Genomic DNA, 16,714 nt, shown 5'->3' with positions numbered 1-16,714 from the left:
TAGGAGAATTGATTTGGCAGTCTGACTGGGTGTTATGTGTAGAGTGGTCATTTTCTGAGTGATTAATAGCACAGTGTATCCCAAATGCTGTCTGTGAAAGTGAGCTGGCTGGTTGGCAGGGAAGTATTCGTGCTATACTGAAGATACTTGTATCTTTGAAAGCTGTCTTTGTACCCAAACCTGAATTGGGACTTTCCTGCTGATAAATATGTTTTGGGAATGGTGGATGTTAATGACTACCTAGTCAATTTTAACCAGACGCACCATACATTGCTATCAAAGCAGCAGTGGTTTTCCTCAGCCATGTGCTACAGGAAAAGAGAATCATAGAAACATAGAATCATTTAGGTTGGAAAAAACCTTTAAGATCGTTGAGTCCAACCATTAACCTAGCACTGCCAAGTCCATCACTGAGCTGTGTCCCTATGTAGTGTCTATACACCTTTTAAATACCTCCAGGGACGGTGACTTGACCACTTCCCTGGGCAGCCTGTTTCAATGTTTGACCTTTTTGGTTGAAGAGATTTTCCTAATATCCAATCTAAACCTCCCCTGGTGCAATTTGAGGCCATTTCCTCTTGTCCTATCACTTGTTACTTGGGAGAAGTGACCTACAGCCACCTCACTACAAACTCCTTTCAGATAGTTGTGGAGAGGGGTAATATCTCCCCTGAGTCTTTTTCTCCAGGCTAAACAACCCCAGTTTCCTCAGCCACTCCTCATAAGACTTGTGCTCCATTCTTCACCTTCATTGCCTTTCTTTGCTCCAGCACCTCAATGTCTTTCATGGGTTGAGGGGTCCAACACAGTATTTGAGGTGCAGCCTCACCAGTGCTGAGTACAGGGGGACAATCACTTCCCCAGTCCTGCTTTTCACACTTTATCTGATACAAGCTAGGATGCTGTTGGCATTCTCAGCCACCTGGGCACACTGCCAGCTTCTAGTCAGCTGGTTGTCGACCAACAATCCCAGGTCTTTTTCCTCCGGGCAGCTTTCCAGCCGCTCTTGCCCAAGCCTGTAGCATTGCATGGGGTTTTGTGACCCAAGTGCAGGACCCAGCACTGAGCCTTGTTGAACCTCGTACAGTTGACCCCAGTCTATCGATCCAGCCTGTCCAGATCCCTCTGCAGAGCCTTCCTGCCCTCCAGCAGATCAACACTCCCCCCCAACTTGATGTCATCCACAGACTTATTGAGGGTGCACTTGATCCCCTCATCCAAATCATTAATGAAGATACTAAACAGGACTGGCCCCAGTACTGAGCCCTGGGGAACACCACTCGTGACCAGCTGCTGACTGGATTTAACTTCATTCACCACAACCCTTTGGGCTCAGCCATCCAGCCAGTTTTTTTCCCAGAGAAGCATATGCCCATGGAAGCCATGAGCAGCCAATTTCTCCAGCAGAATGCTGTGGGAAACGGTGTCAAAGGCTTTACTAAAGTCCAAGTAGACAACATCCACAGCCTTTCCCTCATCTACTAAGAGGGTCACCTTGTCACAGAAGGAGATCAGGTTAGTGAAGCAGGACCTGCCTTTCACAAACCCATGGTGGCTGGGCATGATCACCTGGTTGTCCTGTATGTGGCGTGTGATGGCACTCAAGACGATCTGCTCCATAACCTTCCCTGGCACCGAGGTCAGACTGACAGCCCCATAGTTCCCTGGATCCTCCTTCCTGCCCTTCTTGTGGGTGGGCGTCACGTTTGCTAACCTCCAGTCAGCTACATAAGATGGAAGCAAGTTTCATCTTCCAACTTCTTTGTTTCTCTACAGGCTATTGGAACATCATTGTCCATGGGCGAAAACATTCCTACAGACTGTACACGAAGCTGTTAAATGAAGCTATGCGCTGGGCCTCTGCCATTCAAGGTGTCATTGACAGCAAAGTTCCCATAGAAACACCTACACAGCAACTCATTCGTGACATCAGGGTAGGTGGTATCTTATTACTCCCCAAGTGAGCTGGGAGCAGCCAGATCACCACTGGCCTTACCCAGTCATTGCTGAGAATGTGGCAAGAAACAGGGTTGCTGTCTTAGAGGGGAAAATAAAGAGAAAAAAAAAAAAGGAAAAGAAACCTAAATGATTATGCAACTAAATAATCAAATCCTATGTGAATTTTATTTTGCATTCACATGTTAACTGATCTCCATAAGTCTAGGCTACAGTTGTGTGCAATTACAAATTGCATGCAGGATTACACCATCAAGTATTTGCAAATCCCCGCTTCATCCTTTCCTTTCCTAAGCATCTTCAGGGCACAAATATAAAAAATTTCCATTCCTACCAGCCACATGACCTTGCTGTACCCTGAAGTCCTCTTTGTACCTGGTTATCCGTTCTGTAAACACATGTAGTACAACCAGGTAAATGCAGGGAGAACAGACTCATTACTACATATGAAACATGGTGGATCTGTGGTCAGAAAGTCTATTAACCATTTACTGTTGAAAGCTTGAAGGATATACCAGAGAGGAATCATGCCGTAAGTGCCTGTTGCATGCCTGCATTAGATATCAGTCACAAGCCACATTTGAAGTCAAGATCCTGTGCTTAGTGACCTTTGGTATGACCCAGCATTATGTTTAATTTTCAGAAATAATGTGCAGAATAATTTTTATATGTGAATTATGCTTTGGTCACTTAGTCCCTCTACAGACCTCCAGAAACTTAGATAAAGGTGATTGATCTTGAACCTAAATGTGTAAGGACATCCTGTGAAGGATTATCCCCATCTAAGGTTAATATTTTTTTTCTTTCTTTTTTTTTTTCTTCAGGAAAACAGCACAAATTTTGAAGTAGTGGAACAGACATATAGGAGGAACCCAATCTTGCGATATACCCAGCACCCCTTGCACTCCCCATTGCTCCCACTACCGTATGGAGATGTTAGTGTCAACTGTAAGTATTTTACCCATGTGACAGAGTCCGCTCATGTTTTGAGGATCAGTGTGGAGCCTGAGCACCACAAGAGTGGTCTGTAAGCTCTCTCTGTGCAGGTGAAATCCATTTGGGGCAGCGTAGCCCACAGGGTTCTGAGAGGGAGCAGTCCCTTTCTCTGCCTGGAATGTATTCTGTGTCCACTGCCCCATATCTTAGGAACACTGAATCTTAAAGTAAATGAGGGCAGATAGTTTATCATCCATCTGGGGGATGCAGCCCGCCATCCTGTAGCTGCAGCTGGGTTGCGAATGGCTCCAGTGGAAATCTACAACAGGATTACCTCATGCAACTGGCAGTGGGATAGTATTCATAGAGAAGCTGCTGTAAAACCAGGCTAAATGAACCCTTTCTTCAAATGCTTCAGGAACATAAAAGACCTAGACTGTCTGATAGGCCACCAGAAAACCAAAGTGATTTGCTGACGATTCCAGACTGTTTGGCATACTAAAACTGAAAGCTGCTGCTGAAGACCTATAGAAGAATCTCTAACACAGAGTGACTGGGCCACAAAGTCTTTTCAGAAATTAATTTCAGTCTGGCTATGCAAATCAATGTACATGGGAAAAACAGTCTACCACATAGGTAGTGATCTAGTTCTGCTTAGGAAAGGGAACACAAATTTACATAGCTTTATGAAAATGAGAACTCTTGTGCTGAACACAGAAACAAAATGGTTAATGCAAGGTTTTGAAAGCTTAGAAAAGGAAAGAAGAAAGTCTTTGTGCAGCTGCATTGATGTATCGTGCACCTGCATCTTGAATACAGGATGCAATTTGGCCTTCCACATCTTAACAACGATACAGGAGAAGCAGAAGCCTACTCAAAGATGATCAAAGGCATACAAAGACTTGCCTACAATTCAGAGACTAAATAGAGCAGGACTCTTCAGCCTCACAAAGAAGTTTTTAGGTCTAGAAGGTCTGTCATGAAGAAGGTGAAAGGGGAGCAACTGCTTACTGTCTCTCATGATACAAGGATCAAATCAAGTGGCAGATTAAAAATGCAGAAAAAATACGTTCTGAAATACAGAAAAATTACAAAGCAAGTACTTAAACTGTGGAACTTACTGCTACAGGGCTGTGTCTTTGTATTCTACAATTAGTGCATGGCCAGCGGGGAAGCAGTGGCTGTACAGGAGATTCAGAAGAACCTACAGCTCCAGAGATGTGCAAGGGAGCATGCAAGCCTGCAGCAGTATGGTAGTATTGCATACTTCTGAGCAATTCAAAGCAGACATTTAGGTTCTTAAAAAAGTTAACCAGTTTTGGTGTAGGTCTTTTAAAAGTAAACAACAGGTAAAAGCTGCATCTGTGGCACAACAACGTGCCAATATTCTGTGTTGGCTCAGAGGTCAAAGCTAATACAGACACAGTGCAAAATTTTGGAAGTACACAAGCCAGGCTTTGATGTCTGCATTCAGGCACCTAAAGCCTTAACTGCATTAGTGACCCTCTGCTTTATAGGTGCTTCCAGGTGAAGAGACATTTTACACAGAGATGACTTTCTGCCATCCCTTCACCTGTGTCTGCAGATGAGGTACCAAAAGCTGTCTCTTGGTACCTCATCTGCAGACACTGATGCCCAAACTAGATTTCAATGCTAGTTTCCCTTAAAGATATTACTCTGTTTTTCTGCACGGTGTATCCAAAAACAGATTTGCAGTGGTGACAAGTTAGATGTTAGCAAGTACTAGTTAAAACTGCATTTGCACATGTAAACGGGAAGCATTAATGACTTTTGAGTATAAATTTAAGTTCAGGAGATGAGCTAATGCTGAGGTCGCTGCTGTTGTGTGACAGACTAGTACGGTTGCTTGTAGTGTTGTTGGGCCAGTAGAAAATGAGGGAGATGCTCACTTCTTTTGTCACCTTTGTGATCATTCCCCAGTGCAACAGGAGAAGGGTTACAGCAGCCTACAGGATGAAGCAGTGAAGATCTTTAACTCCCTTCAGGAAATTGAGACGGTGTCTGACCCCATACCCATTATCCAAGGCATTCTGCAGACCTGCCATGATTTAAAGCCCCTTCGTGATGAAGTGTACTGTCAGCTCATCAAACAAACTAATCACATGCCACATCCCAACAGCACTGGGAACCTGCACCACTGGCAGCTGATGGCATGTATGAGCTGCACTTTTCTGCCCAGTAGAGGGATCCTGCGCTACCTCAGGTTCCACCTGAGAAGGTAAACGTCCTCTTCCCGTCCACACTGCTTGTCTTCCGCTGCCTGTTGTAGTTCTTAGTCTCGCCCTCCCCCATGTGAACATCTTCCTGTGGTGTTGCAGCCTCCCACCGTTGTGCGCAGTTCTGCTGTATTCAAACTCCCCCCTTGCTACCCATCTGTTTTCCTGAAAGGATGTGGCAAGTAAGGCTACCCAAACAGAACACCATGAGACTCTGTTAATTACTTTACTAATGTGCATATAAATATTGTTAACCTGCAGGAAAGGTGAGGACTGTACTTTCATATACATTGAAATATGTACTACTTTGCAGCTGCCACAGGCAAAATGTATACTGTAGAGTAGTAGATACACTGTAGATCCAATTTATAATTTTTCAATATTTGTTTGCTTAACTAAGCACGTAATACTTAGAACTTGTATTTCTAATCCGCTTTAACCTCCAGTTATCATGAACTAAATAATTTATATTTCTTCCAAATTCATCTTCAGTATCTAATGCAGCTTTCCAAAGCAGTCTGCACTGGGGCTGAGCTGCAGCCATGTAGCCTCACTTCATTCATTAATGATGAGAAAGATCGATGAAACCTATTTGATTCCTTCCAGGCTAGGAAAAAGCGAGGTGAAATTTGTTCCAATATACCAAACAGCTATATCCAGGGCCTGGTTAGAAGACGTGCTGAGGAATGCTCCATGTTGCCATTTCATGTTTTTATCACTGGAATTGCAGATAATGTTATATTTAGAACTGCTGGCCTTGGAGAGAAGAGAACTACATAAAGCATTTACTTTCTGTCCTCTTGAGTCAGAAAAATACTATTAAAGTGGCCCAAGCACAGCCAACAAATTAAAAAACCAAGTAAGAATAAATGAAAAAAGCTTTACATTAAATTTCATTATTTTTAATCTCAGTTTTGTAAATTGAGATGGTCAGTCCTATCTGTCTATCTCCAGTAGATAGTCACTCTACTATCTGCAGCTGGTACTAAACTCCTGGAAGTTTGTCATATGTTGCTGAGAAATGCCACTGAAGTGACTTTGGAGTGGCTAGTAAAAGCAGGTTGTATGATGTAGGAAATAAGTGGGCTCCTTCTTGCTGTGGTGCTCTTGACATCACTATCTCTACTGAACACTTTACATGCAGTAGTCCAAGTTATGCGGTAACGCGTGCACTTTCTGGTTCTCTGTGTAATGTTTTTTTTTTGTTTGTCTTTACAATTAGGGTAAAAGACCTCTTCCCAGGCTCAGAAATAGACAGGTATGCACAATTCATAAGTGATTCCCTGAAGAGAACAAAGACAAGGGAGTTTGTGCCCTCTCAGGAGGAAATACAGGCTCTTCTCACCCGTGAAGAAATGACTACAACTGTGTACTGCCATGGTGGTGGCTCCTGTAAAATAACCATCAATTCCCACACAAGCGCTGGGGAGGTAATGCGTTAGTAGCATTAACCAGATGTAAGCACATCTCTGTGTCTGGGTACAGGATCTGTTGAAGGGACTCCTTTTTCCTATCCATCTCCAATTTCTCTTTATTTTTGTCGCTGTATCTGCAAAGTCAGTAGGGAAAGCTTAGCTTATTCTGCAGGTTCAGAATTATGCAAGGCTTACACCTGGGTTGTAGAATATCAATTAACAACTGTGCTACAAAATCTAAACACTGTTGGTGTTCTGCCCATTGGAAAGGTAGTAATTCCGAAGACCTGCTAAACACAGTTTTCTGGACAAGCTGAAATCCCAGTAATCTTTCTGGAAGGGGTATCCTACCAGTAACTTAATCGTTAGCAGGTCAGAAGCAAGATTCAGGTTATAGTAGGCATCTCTGTGAAAACACTAGCACTAAACAGAGATAAAAATAGTAGTAAAAGTGGAATTGCATACTAGAGGAACCAGGAATACTGTCATGATATCTAAATCCAGTCTGTTTCTTGTGCAGAGTTCGAATTCTCCTTTCTTCAAAAGGGTAGTGGAGATTGAAAAGATTCAGAGAATAACAGTGAGAATGATCAAATCAAGCAATGGCTTCCTTGCAGGGAATGATCTTTTAGGGTTAAAATTCTTCTAATTTGAAAACAAGATAACTAAGGGAGAGATGCGATGGAAGTCTATGGAATTATGAGTGTCTTGAAGAGGTACTGGTTTGTTGTGAAAGTATGTGCAGTGCTTACTCTGTGATTTTGCAGGTGGTTGAAAAGCTGATCCGAGGTTTAGCAATGGAGGACAGCCGTAATATGTTTGCGCTCTTTGAACACAACCAGCAGGTGGACCGTGCTGTTGAGAGTCGGGTTATTGTGGCTGATATCTTGGCCAAGTTTGAGAGGTAGGAGAATGTTTTGTAAAACCTTTAACTCCTAGTTGGATGTAACGCTGGGTTAAGTGATAGTACACTCAGGTAGTTTCATCCAAAGCAGCTGAAGTGATTCAACCATTCTCTGGTGTGAACTTCCCTTTGGTAAGGTTCAAGTGCTCTTTCTCACTGTGTGGAAAACCATGTTCACATCTATTTCGGTGATGAAGAAACATTCTTTATCAGGCTTGTCAAAATTAGTAGCGCCTTTATCAAAGAGCAATGGTTTACTAGCAATGCTCAGGGAAGATTTGCTTAAATCTGATAATGATCTTGTCAATTTACATCATAATAGCTGTATCAGAAGAGAGAGCAAGGATCTGGGCCTAGAAATGCAGCCCTGATATCTTACCGTGGACTCTGGTTTTGTGGCCAGATATACAAAGAAAGCAATAAATTATGACAGAGGCTGGCAATGCCATTGTCTATTTTGTATCTATTGTAAAGACAAAAATAAAATTGTTCCAAATGGTGGCAAGACTGATGCTTTTCATAGATTACATGGAATAAGTATCTTGAAAATGGGGAATACTTTGAGTCCTAACTCCAACTCTTGCATTTATCTAGGACCATTGATCTAATTTTCTGATCAAGTATATCTAATAAGAACTTTGGACCCTTCTGAGACAAAATTTCGTGTGACTCAGAGGAAAAAATGGAAGTTACCAGAAAAGTCTGCTGTACTGAAGTTGTCCTGGTATATCAGCTAGTTCTGTATGCTCTATGTTTCAGAAATGTAGGGGTATCTTCATGTTGCGAGTTGCACTGTGGGCATCCCAGTACTGTGGTGCTTCTGGTTACTGGGGTTTTCCACCTGTCTTTCGCTTACCTATCTTACAGGCTTGCTGGTTCTGAAGAAGAGGACGAGGAAGGACAGTGGCAGCTGTATTTTAAGCTTTATTGCTTCTTGGATATTGAGAATGTTCCCAAGGACGGGGTAGAGTTTGCCTTCATGTTTGAGCAGGTAAGCTTGATCTTGGAGAATGATTTCGTTTCCAGGCAGAAACACACAAGAGTATAGAGAAAAATGGCTTACCTTTGTGTTAGAAGTGGGAATGCTGGTTGGAACAGAAGAATTTAGGGTGTTGGATTTTTGCCTGGAATCTACCAAGCAGATATACTGTGAAGTTCTCCAGGGAACAGGAGTATTAGAACAAAAGCAAGAGAAATGAACAAGGGCTTCAAAAAACTAGAAGACTAATGATAATAAAATGCTTTTAAAATTTAATTTTAAAAGATATAGAAATTTGGATAATGATTCAAGAAGGATCATGAAAAGTAGCTGCTTGCAGAACATAGATGTAAAGAAAACTGGAAAATCTAGTTATCTGCATATCAGCTTACAAGAACAGCACATCCTTGGGGTGTTACAGGAATTAACTAAAAAAACCTATCATTTGGGCAATTTCTTTTGATTAACAGGAGATTAGTATCTTCTGTTACTGGAAGAGAAAATGAAATAACCTTGCAATCAGGGATGTAAAACTAAACTGACTGGAGTGCCCAGCTGTGTGATTTGTCCTATCTATTACTTCTAATGGACACTGATCTTGCTTCAGAAAACTGTAGCTGTTGAAAATTAGCATGTGTTAAAGGGAGTCAGCGACATGAAGACTGAAACTCTCTGATAGTCAAATGCATGGCATGTACATCATACAGACAATGAAGGGGCCTAGGAGGGCTTTCTTGAAGTGAAGATGCAGTATTGTTAACTACAGAATGTCTAGGAAATGGTCAGGAACAAGACATCATGGTAGCCTGTGGAAACTCAATTGTACCAAACTCCCTAATGGCAAGGCTTTCAGTCCACACAGCTCTCGCTAGCAAAGAGTGGTGGAAGAGAAGTAACAGTACGAGCGCAGATGTTATTCAGATATTAGATGGATGTAGCAACCCCCACCCAAATATATTTCACAGGAAAACAGACAAAGGGAAGCAAGAAGATTGGGGGAGACATCAGGTGAAATAGGAGGAGGTAGAAGGTGTTGGTATGCAATGAGACTGAGCTTAAGAGTCTTGAGTTTATTGCATCTAACTCTCTGGTGCTGAATATGAACACACAGGAGCTGTAGCTGGTACAGCGCAAAACAAATTGCCTCAATTCCGATCTCTCCCATCGTTCCAGACCTAAGAAGTCCTCATTATAAGCCTTTCAGTACAGGATAGGAGCCCCTCTGAGATCTCTGTCCTTTTCAGGCTTGCAGAAAGAGGTGCCCCTCCAAGACTGAACAGTTGCAGACTCTGACTTCTTTATTATAATGTCTGCTCTGATCTCCTGAACTATGCCTTTCCTGCTGGGATTGGCAGATGCCACAGGAATCCATGCGTGGACCCAACCGTGAATAAAGTGTGCTTCTGCTTTCTGATGAGTTTGGGGGACTTTCTGTTTGTTTCTTTGTAGGCTCATGAAAGCCTCATAGATGGTCATTTTCCTGCACCAGAGGACACTCTGCAGCGTCTAGCAGCTCTACGGCTGCAGTATCTTCATGGAGATTATTCCAAAATAAGTTGGACCCTTGATGGAATCTACCCAGTTAACAGACTAAAATCCAAAATACTGCACTCAACAAAGAGCAGCGGCACTACCAGTCATACCCTGGAGAGGAGACGGACCAGCTTCCTTGAAGGGACATTGAAACGTAGCTTCAAGACAGGCTCAGTAAAGAAGCAGAAGGTAGAAGAGGAGCAGATGATGGAGATGTGGGTAAAGGAAGAGCTTTCAGCTGCTCGGGCAAGCATAGCACAGAAATGGACCAAGCTGCAGGGACTCTCTCAGCATCAGGCCATGGTGAAATACATGTCCATTGTAAAGGAGTGGCCAGGTTATGGGTCAACCCTCTTTGATGTTGAGGTGAGCAATGCATAAACTCATGGCAGCTGCTGCCAAGGAGAGGCATCAGTCTGGAGAACAGATACAGCTGTATATATCACTCAGCAGCAGAAGGGAATTTCAGGAATTGGCTGCATTTTGCCTTAGTAAGCTTAGGGTAAGCCTGTAGTGCCACATAGCCAAAGAGGTGCGATGCAGAGAGCACAGAGCAAGCAAGGTGGTGCATCCCAGTAAATGGAGGCAGACAATGGATTCCCACTTCATTAGAAGAGCAATAGAATTTGGGAAATTGTTTTGGGCTTAAGCAGGTGGAGGCTCGTGAAAGCAAAAGTAAAATGAAGCTCTGTTGTCCTTACCAGCAAAAAGTGCAATCCTGTTCTGCAGCAGAAACTGCTCAGGCTTGGTCACTTAGGCCACTGTGCTTAGCCTGCTAGAGTAGGAATCCACAGTTCCAGGTTTATCGGTTTTGTTGCTGCCTATGTGGATTACTATGGGAAGCTGCTTGCACTCACTATATTATCTGCAAAGTAAGTAGAATATTGACCTCATAAATCACTTTAAAATCTGATGAGAGCTTCTAGGTATTACAAGTACAAATACTCAACTAGTATTTGATTCACAGCCACGTCACCTCTAAATCTTTGCAGCAGGATTGCCTTCAAGATTCCTTCTGCCAACATCCTATTTTTTTCTGTTGGGGGGAAGAGCTGAAATGTCCTATAGGAGCCAGAAATGGAGGGCTTTTCCTTGAGTCAAAAATTATTTGATCCTCCACTGCATTTATGGAAAATTTCATGTTTCTTTTTCTGCAGTGCAAGGAGGGTGGATTTCCAAATGATCTTTGGCTTGGAGTCAGCACAGAGAATGTGTCTGTCTACAAGCGAGGGGATCCTAAACCACTAGAAACTTTCCAGTATGAACACATTGTTTTCTTCGGAGCACCACAGCCTAACACGTTCAAGATTACAGTGGATGAGAGAGAAATGTTCTTCGAAACATCCCAGGTATATGAAAGCACAAGACTTGTTATATGTGCAGTTTCGCTAGCACTTCAGTAAAGATCTAATAGCCAAGGACTAGAAAAGTTTATATGCAAGAACTCCAGCTGAATGGACTGGACAGCCAAGGAAAAAGACAAAGGGAGCTTAAGCCTAAAGTGCCATGGCACCTCCTCTTGAATACAGGCATAAACAGAAAAAAAATTATGCTGGTTAGAAAGTGAAGGAGGTTGGATGGTCTTCCAGTGCATTGGGAATGTCCAGTTTTGGGTGCTCATGAGTGCACTTGGTGTTTTCGTTTCCTTCCAGTACATGAATGGAGTTCACAAACTCCAAAAAAATATAAATTAGTAGCATTACAGTTGCTTTTCTTTAAGCTACAAGCCTTTTAAGTGTCGCTACAGCAGAACACAAACTTGACGGGCACTTCTTTCCTTACAGTCACGTTCACATTTAGTATTACCTGCAAAATTTATAGTGCCGTGACTTTGGACAAAGGGAATCTTTTTCTGCATAACCTCTGGTATGCCTGAATGACATTAGGTTTTTAATGTGCTTATCCTCTGTTATTGTGTTCTCTCTCTAGGTGGGCGAGATAATAAAGATCATGAAAGCATACATCAACATGATTGTGAAGAAACGCTGCAGTGTCAAATCAGCCACCAGTGTGGACAGTCATGCTAGCATCTGGACTAGGTGATACAAATGAACTGCCACGAGAGAGAGGCAGTTGTTTAATGATTGGTATTTGCAACTTGCCAGCACAAGTGTAGCAAAGATGTTTTTTAAGAACTCCACTTGACTGACTACTGTAAAAACTGAAGTGACATCTACAGTACCATAGGATTTGCACCTCGGCCCAAAGACATTAAACAGTAACAAGTGTTGTTAAATATTAATGACGCAAAACTTGTTTTCCCCTTGCTTGTTTGATGAACAATGTACCTTAAAGAAGTCAGAAGCATCCTCCTTCTGCGTGTCCTCTCTGCTGCTTTCACCATTACCTGTCATACTGGCAGAAAAATTCACAACAATCATTTCTGCACTGCAGGAGACAGACTTAAGCTTCCTTATGAATTTCCAACATGCAGACATCTGGGATCGCAGCATGGTCTGCTAAAAGAATATTTGGTACTTTATTTATTTTGCAAGCAACTCTAAAAATATAAGCCACTGCGGGGGTTCTTCAGAATATACTAATGATCTGATCTGGTCTTAAAAGAAAATGCCTTTGTATAATTGAGGCCAAGTGGTCCAACTAAGAGGTCAAACCCTACATGAGAGAGCATTAAACAAACAAATAAAAACACCCAAGGTGATTCTTTACCTTCCCATAGAAGTACACAGGTACATGACTGTAAAAAACAGCACTTTAAGTTAAAATTCTGTATGTTCCTACATAGGAGAAAATCTCTGGGACTAGCACCACTGAAGTAGATCATCAGGTGCCATTCTGGGTACATTCCAAGGAGCACCTGTTGCCTAAAAATTAATGACTGCCTTTCCCCTATACAGCCCAGGAGATGAGATTGATGTAGTTGCATTTCCAGAAGAGCTGCTCTTCATAAACTCCAGGTTTTAGATGGAGGTCAGGGTTTTTTTACAGTGAGCAGCCTGCCTGTGTTAAGTTCCTTCTTTCTCTATATGGGATTTTAGGATGATGGATCCCTGAACTTTAGTTTTAAGTGAACTGTTTCTTACTGAGTGACTAGGTGCCTACATAAATTGTTATAGGCAAGGATTTCACTTCCTTGATACTATTGTAAGCAGATGCCAAACTCTTCATCCTCCTCCAAACTCTATAATTGGAATTGCTCCCATCACTGAATCCCCAAATCTCCTTCCTATCACCTCTAGCTCTCTAGTCATCAGCAAAACTTGAAAACAATGCTGTTTTGCCAAAACTACTGCTTCTTGGAGGTTTTTCTAGCTACTTGCGATTTGAAGAAGCAGATTTTTTTTTTCTTCTTGGTGAAAGATAACAGTCATCTTCAGTCTCTTGACTTCAATTCAACTTGATTTCATTGTTTCATATTCATTGTTTCATATTCAGTATCAGTCGTATCATAAATTGGTTGCATTAGCAATTCAGAAACCTGGTGGCTAGCCATTTTCTATGACCCTTATCTAGTCTTGGGATCCCAGAATGCAAAGACCCATTCAGTGTCTTAATGAAACTGAAGAGCTGTATGTAGTGTGGGCCTTGCTCCATGTTTAAAATTGGATGTCTCCATTTCTCAAGAAGCAGCAGTTAAGGCCTGTTAGCTATGAAATAGACATTTCATAGAAAAGAAAACTAGGAGTCAGTATGCAACAGGTTCTGTTCCAATGCAGCTTTAAGTTGTGCCGTGTCACTAATACTGTGTCACAGAACACCAGTTTTGAGGTTGACAGTCCAAGAAAAGACACTGTACATAATCCGTGCTTTTCTCTCATTTCCACTGCACTGCAGCATGTGCAAACACTGTCCACTTGCCACAAAACCAGCCTAAGAGGATAGCCACTACTGTGCATCGTACGTTCAACTGGAGTTTTGCCTTAAATAGATTTACTGAAGGATCCTACAAGCATCCCCTTGTCGCTAAGAATAAAAAGATGAGCAGGTCACAAGCAAGCGAGAACAGGAATGCAGAGGCAACCTGAGAAGCAACACTTTGTATCGGTCCATACACTGACTAGATCTCTTTATGTATCAGAGTAGCCTTGATTATCCCTGTCCTAACTCTGCACGAGCTCTGTGTTCTGGCTCTTGGGTTGCTGCAGGCAGCTTGAACCCACTTGGAAATGTAACTCCCATTACTGTTTGTTGTAATGTTGCTCATTTCTATTACAGAATTCCTTCTGCTGTCTTTTTTAATTTGTAACTGGCTTTACAAGATGAAAGTTTAATAAATTATTGGATTGCACAGGCTGTATCGACTCACAGACACTGTGTGCTCATGTTAAGATGTTTAGTCGGAGATCTAACACTCAGAATGTTTAAGTGAATCAATGGCGTGAGGAGACAACAGCTTTTCTCTCAGAAGCAAGTTTTGCCTTTGTGGCGAATTACAAAAAATAGTTTGCTGTTGCATTGGGAAGGTTTGTTTTCAGCTTCTGCTCGCTCTGGGGCTGAGTCACACCTTTGGTCAGTGGGAGATGTCCCGTGCAGGTTCAAGGGGCTGGTTCTGAGAGAGTTACTATGATGAAAGCAGAACAAGGAATGAATCATCTCCAAAGGAGATCTGCAGGATTAGCTCCATCCCTTCTCTTTGGCACCTCCAGAGTCACTATGCAGAAAATCACTTCTAGCTCAAATAAGCTGCCAGCCGCATGACCTGGGTATGGGGTTCACTTAAGAGCATGTCACTGAAGTGATAAATCTGGTCTGGGGGCAGCTGTGCTGTCAGTAACACACAGGCTCTCTGCTGCCTGCAAAAGTTCCCTTGGTTCCTGCACAGGTATGGAGGCCAAGCAGTGATGCATCATCACCATTAATATGCTCTCGTATGTCCCCTGGTCAGATGCTCTGAGAGCCTTGGGCCCCTGGAGATTGGTCTGTGTCATTTCCTCCCCAACTGTTCACAGAGTTTCAGTTTCTCCACCCTTACCACCTTGCATAGCCCTTCCAGGTCTTTCAGCCAGAAACTGCCTCTGCTTACTTCAGCAGTTGCTTTTCTTTCCTCAGCTGTTACATTCCGTTCTGTACACTTGCAACGACATGCTGTCTCTGCGTCCTTTCTGCCTAGGAAGCCCGAAGTCGCACACAAGCTTGCTAGGGTGGAGGAGGCTGTCAAAGCCAGCCGCAGGCTGCTTGGCCTGCACACGTCTCCTGGGCACTGCTCGGTCACTGCAGGGTACCACGTGGCATCTCCCCTACACGTGGCCCGCTGGGCTGCTGCTAACCCAAGCTGAATTTTTTCCTGGTGGCAAACACAGAAGGAGCCCTGGTCACCGTGGATTAAAGCAGGAACTAGCCAGTGAGTCTCACTTGCTTGAGACTCTTCAATTTCAGTCTCCACTTGCTTCCTTTAACATATCTCTATCACGACAGCAAATGCACTGCTGCAGGTCCAGCGCAACTGACAACATGCACAAATTCATCTCTGACTGGTTGCAGTGAATAACCAGCCCCCAAGGCGATGGCCGCCTCACCGTGTTCCCGCGCTCCCTTTCCACTTCTGTTGTATCACCCTGTCAGCGTGATGTGCAGTCCCTTCCAGCCTCCACCCCAGTATTTCTCTAAAAGTTAATTAAAGTTTGCGTGTTCTGATGTTTACTTTATGTGAAACAGTTTTATACCGACAGGTGTTAGAGTTCGGCTTTGGAACAGGGTACAATTTATAATTGGTACCTACACCATAAAATGATTTATACACAAAATCACAGCACATATCACAACTATCTAGTTATCTAACATATAATTATTAAACCAGTTTGACTGTAAACTTCAACTGCTTATTTACACCTTCCTTACTTACAGCTTACTTACGACCACACAGCTTTTCCCTGTGTGGGCTGTACGTGGTACCATTACTCCATGCATTGACTTCAAACCAACATGCACCCCTCCCTGGGCAGTTAAGCAAATCCCTCACACATGAATTCCAACCCCCACTGTAAAATACAAGCTCCTGGCTCTATGGATTGCAGATTTGCAAAGCTCTTGTCCATGTTTTACACCAGAAATCCCTAACGCTGCAGCTGGATACACGCTGTGGCCCCATGCCATTGCCAACACCGAGGCAACTGCCGAGAACGCGATTGCCAGTACAACCCACCTGCTCTGCCTGCCTGCTCAGCGCCGCTCTCAGAGCACAGCTGCACGTCCTCAGCCTCCCACACCCGCAGGGAACACCCCCTCTCCCAGCAGACCTGGGCTCTGCACCACTGGTTAGGATTGGATGCCACCAAGAGCAAATGCACGATGCCAGGTGATTCCTGGTTCTTGCCAAGCATGTGCTACGTCCTGCTGCCCCACGGCTTGGGCCACCCCACCGTCTAAAGCATGTGGCCAGCTGGCAGGGAGCCTGGCTCCGTCACCTGCTAATGCTGCACTCAGGGACATGTCTGTGTCCTCCTGCAGCCCTCAGACACTGCCCCCAGCACAGCAGCACCTCAGGCCTTCCTCAGCATGCTGCGACGGCTCAGGAGTGCCAGCACAAATGTGTCCTTCCCATAAAAGCAAATGCCAATAAATCCTTCCTGAATGACCATCAATGAAATATCGCAGCCCGTCAGTATGAACCGAACCAGCTCTGTAATGGGTTAGGCATTAGGCACAGTTTTTGCAAGTCCCCCAACAAAGCACACACGGCCACAGGAGCAGCTTACCTGCCTCGCTGCTTTCTCCTGTTGCAACATGAGGCTAAGTGAGAGCAACTCAGCTGTTGCTGGTTGTGCCTTGTCAGGGCGTGCCCCTGGGCACAGCA

At 43.5% G+C, this 16,714-nt stretch overlaps 1 protein-coding gene across 2 annotated transcripts in view; it reads left to right on the top strand.

The window, feature by feature from the left end:
• Positions 1-14,214, top strand: part of LOC130153583 (unconventional myosin-X-like) — a 93,655-nt gene extending 79,441 nt beyond the window's left edge. For both annotated transcript variants that reach the window (XM_056348609.1, XM_056348610.1), the window contains exons 33-41: positions 1,777-1,934; positions 2,781-2,904; positions 4,834-5,131; positions 6,352-6,559; positions 7,312-7,448; positions 8,316-8,439; positions 9,877-10,326; positions 11,118-11,309; positions 11,890-14,214. In XM_056348609.1, coding sequence (XP_056204584.1) covers positions 1,777-1,934; positions 2,781-2,904; positions 4,834-5,131; positions 6,352-6,559; positions 7,312-7,448; positions 8,316-8,439; positions 9,877-10,326; positions 11,118-11,309; positions 11,890-12,003 — 1,805 coding nt within the window. In that variant the 3' untranslated portion in view covers positions 12,004-14,214. The remainder of the gene's footprint in view (positions 1-1,776; positions 1,935-2,780; positions 2,905-4,833; positions 5,132-6,351; positions 6,560-7,311; positions 7,449-8,315; positions 8,440-9,876; positions 10,327-11,117; positions 11,310-11,889) is intronic.
• The last annotated feature ends 2,500 nt before the right edge of the window (positions 14,215-16,714 follow it).

The sequence above is a fragment of the Falco biarmicus genome, chromosome 8 (genome assembly GCF_023638135.1).
Source record: "Falco biarmicus isolate bFalBia1 chromosome 8, bFalBia1.pri, whole genome shotgun sequence".
Classification (NCBI taxonomy): domain Eukaryota; kingdom Metazoa; phylum Chordata; class Aves; order Falconiformes; family Falconidae; genus Falco; species Falco biarmicus.
Note: the sequence above shows the minus strand (reverse complement) of the source record. Positions and strands in the feature narration are given on the sequence as shown.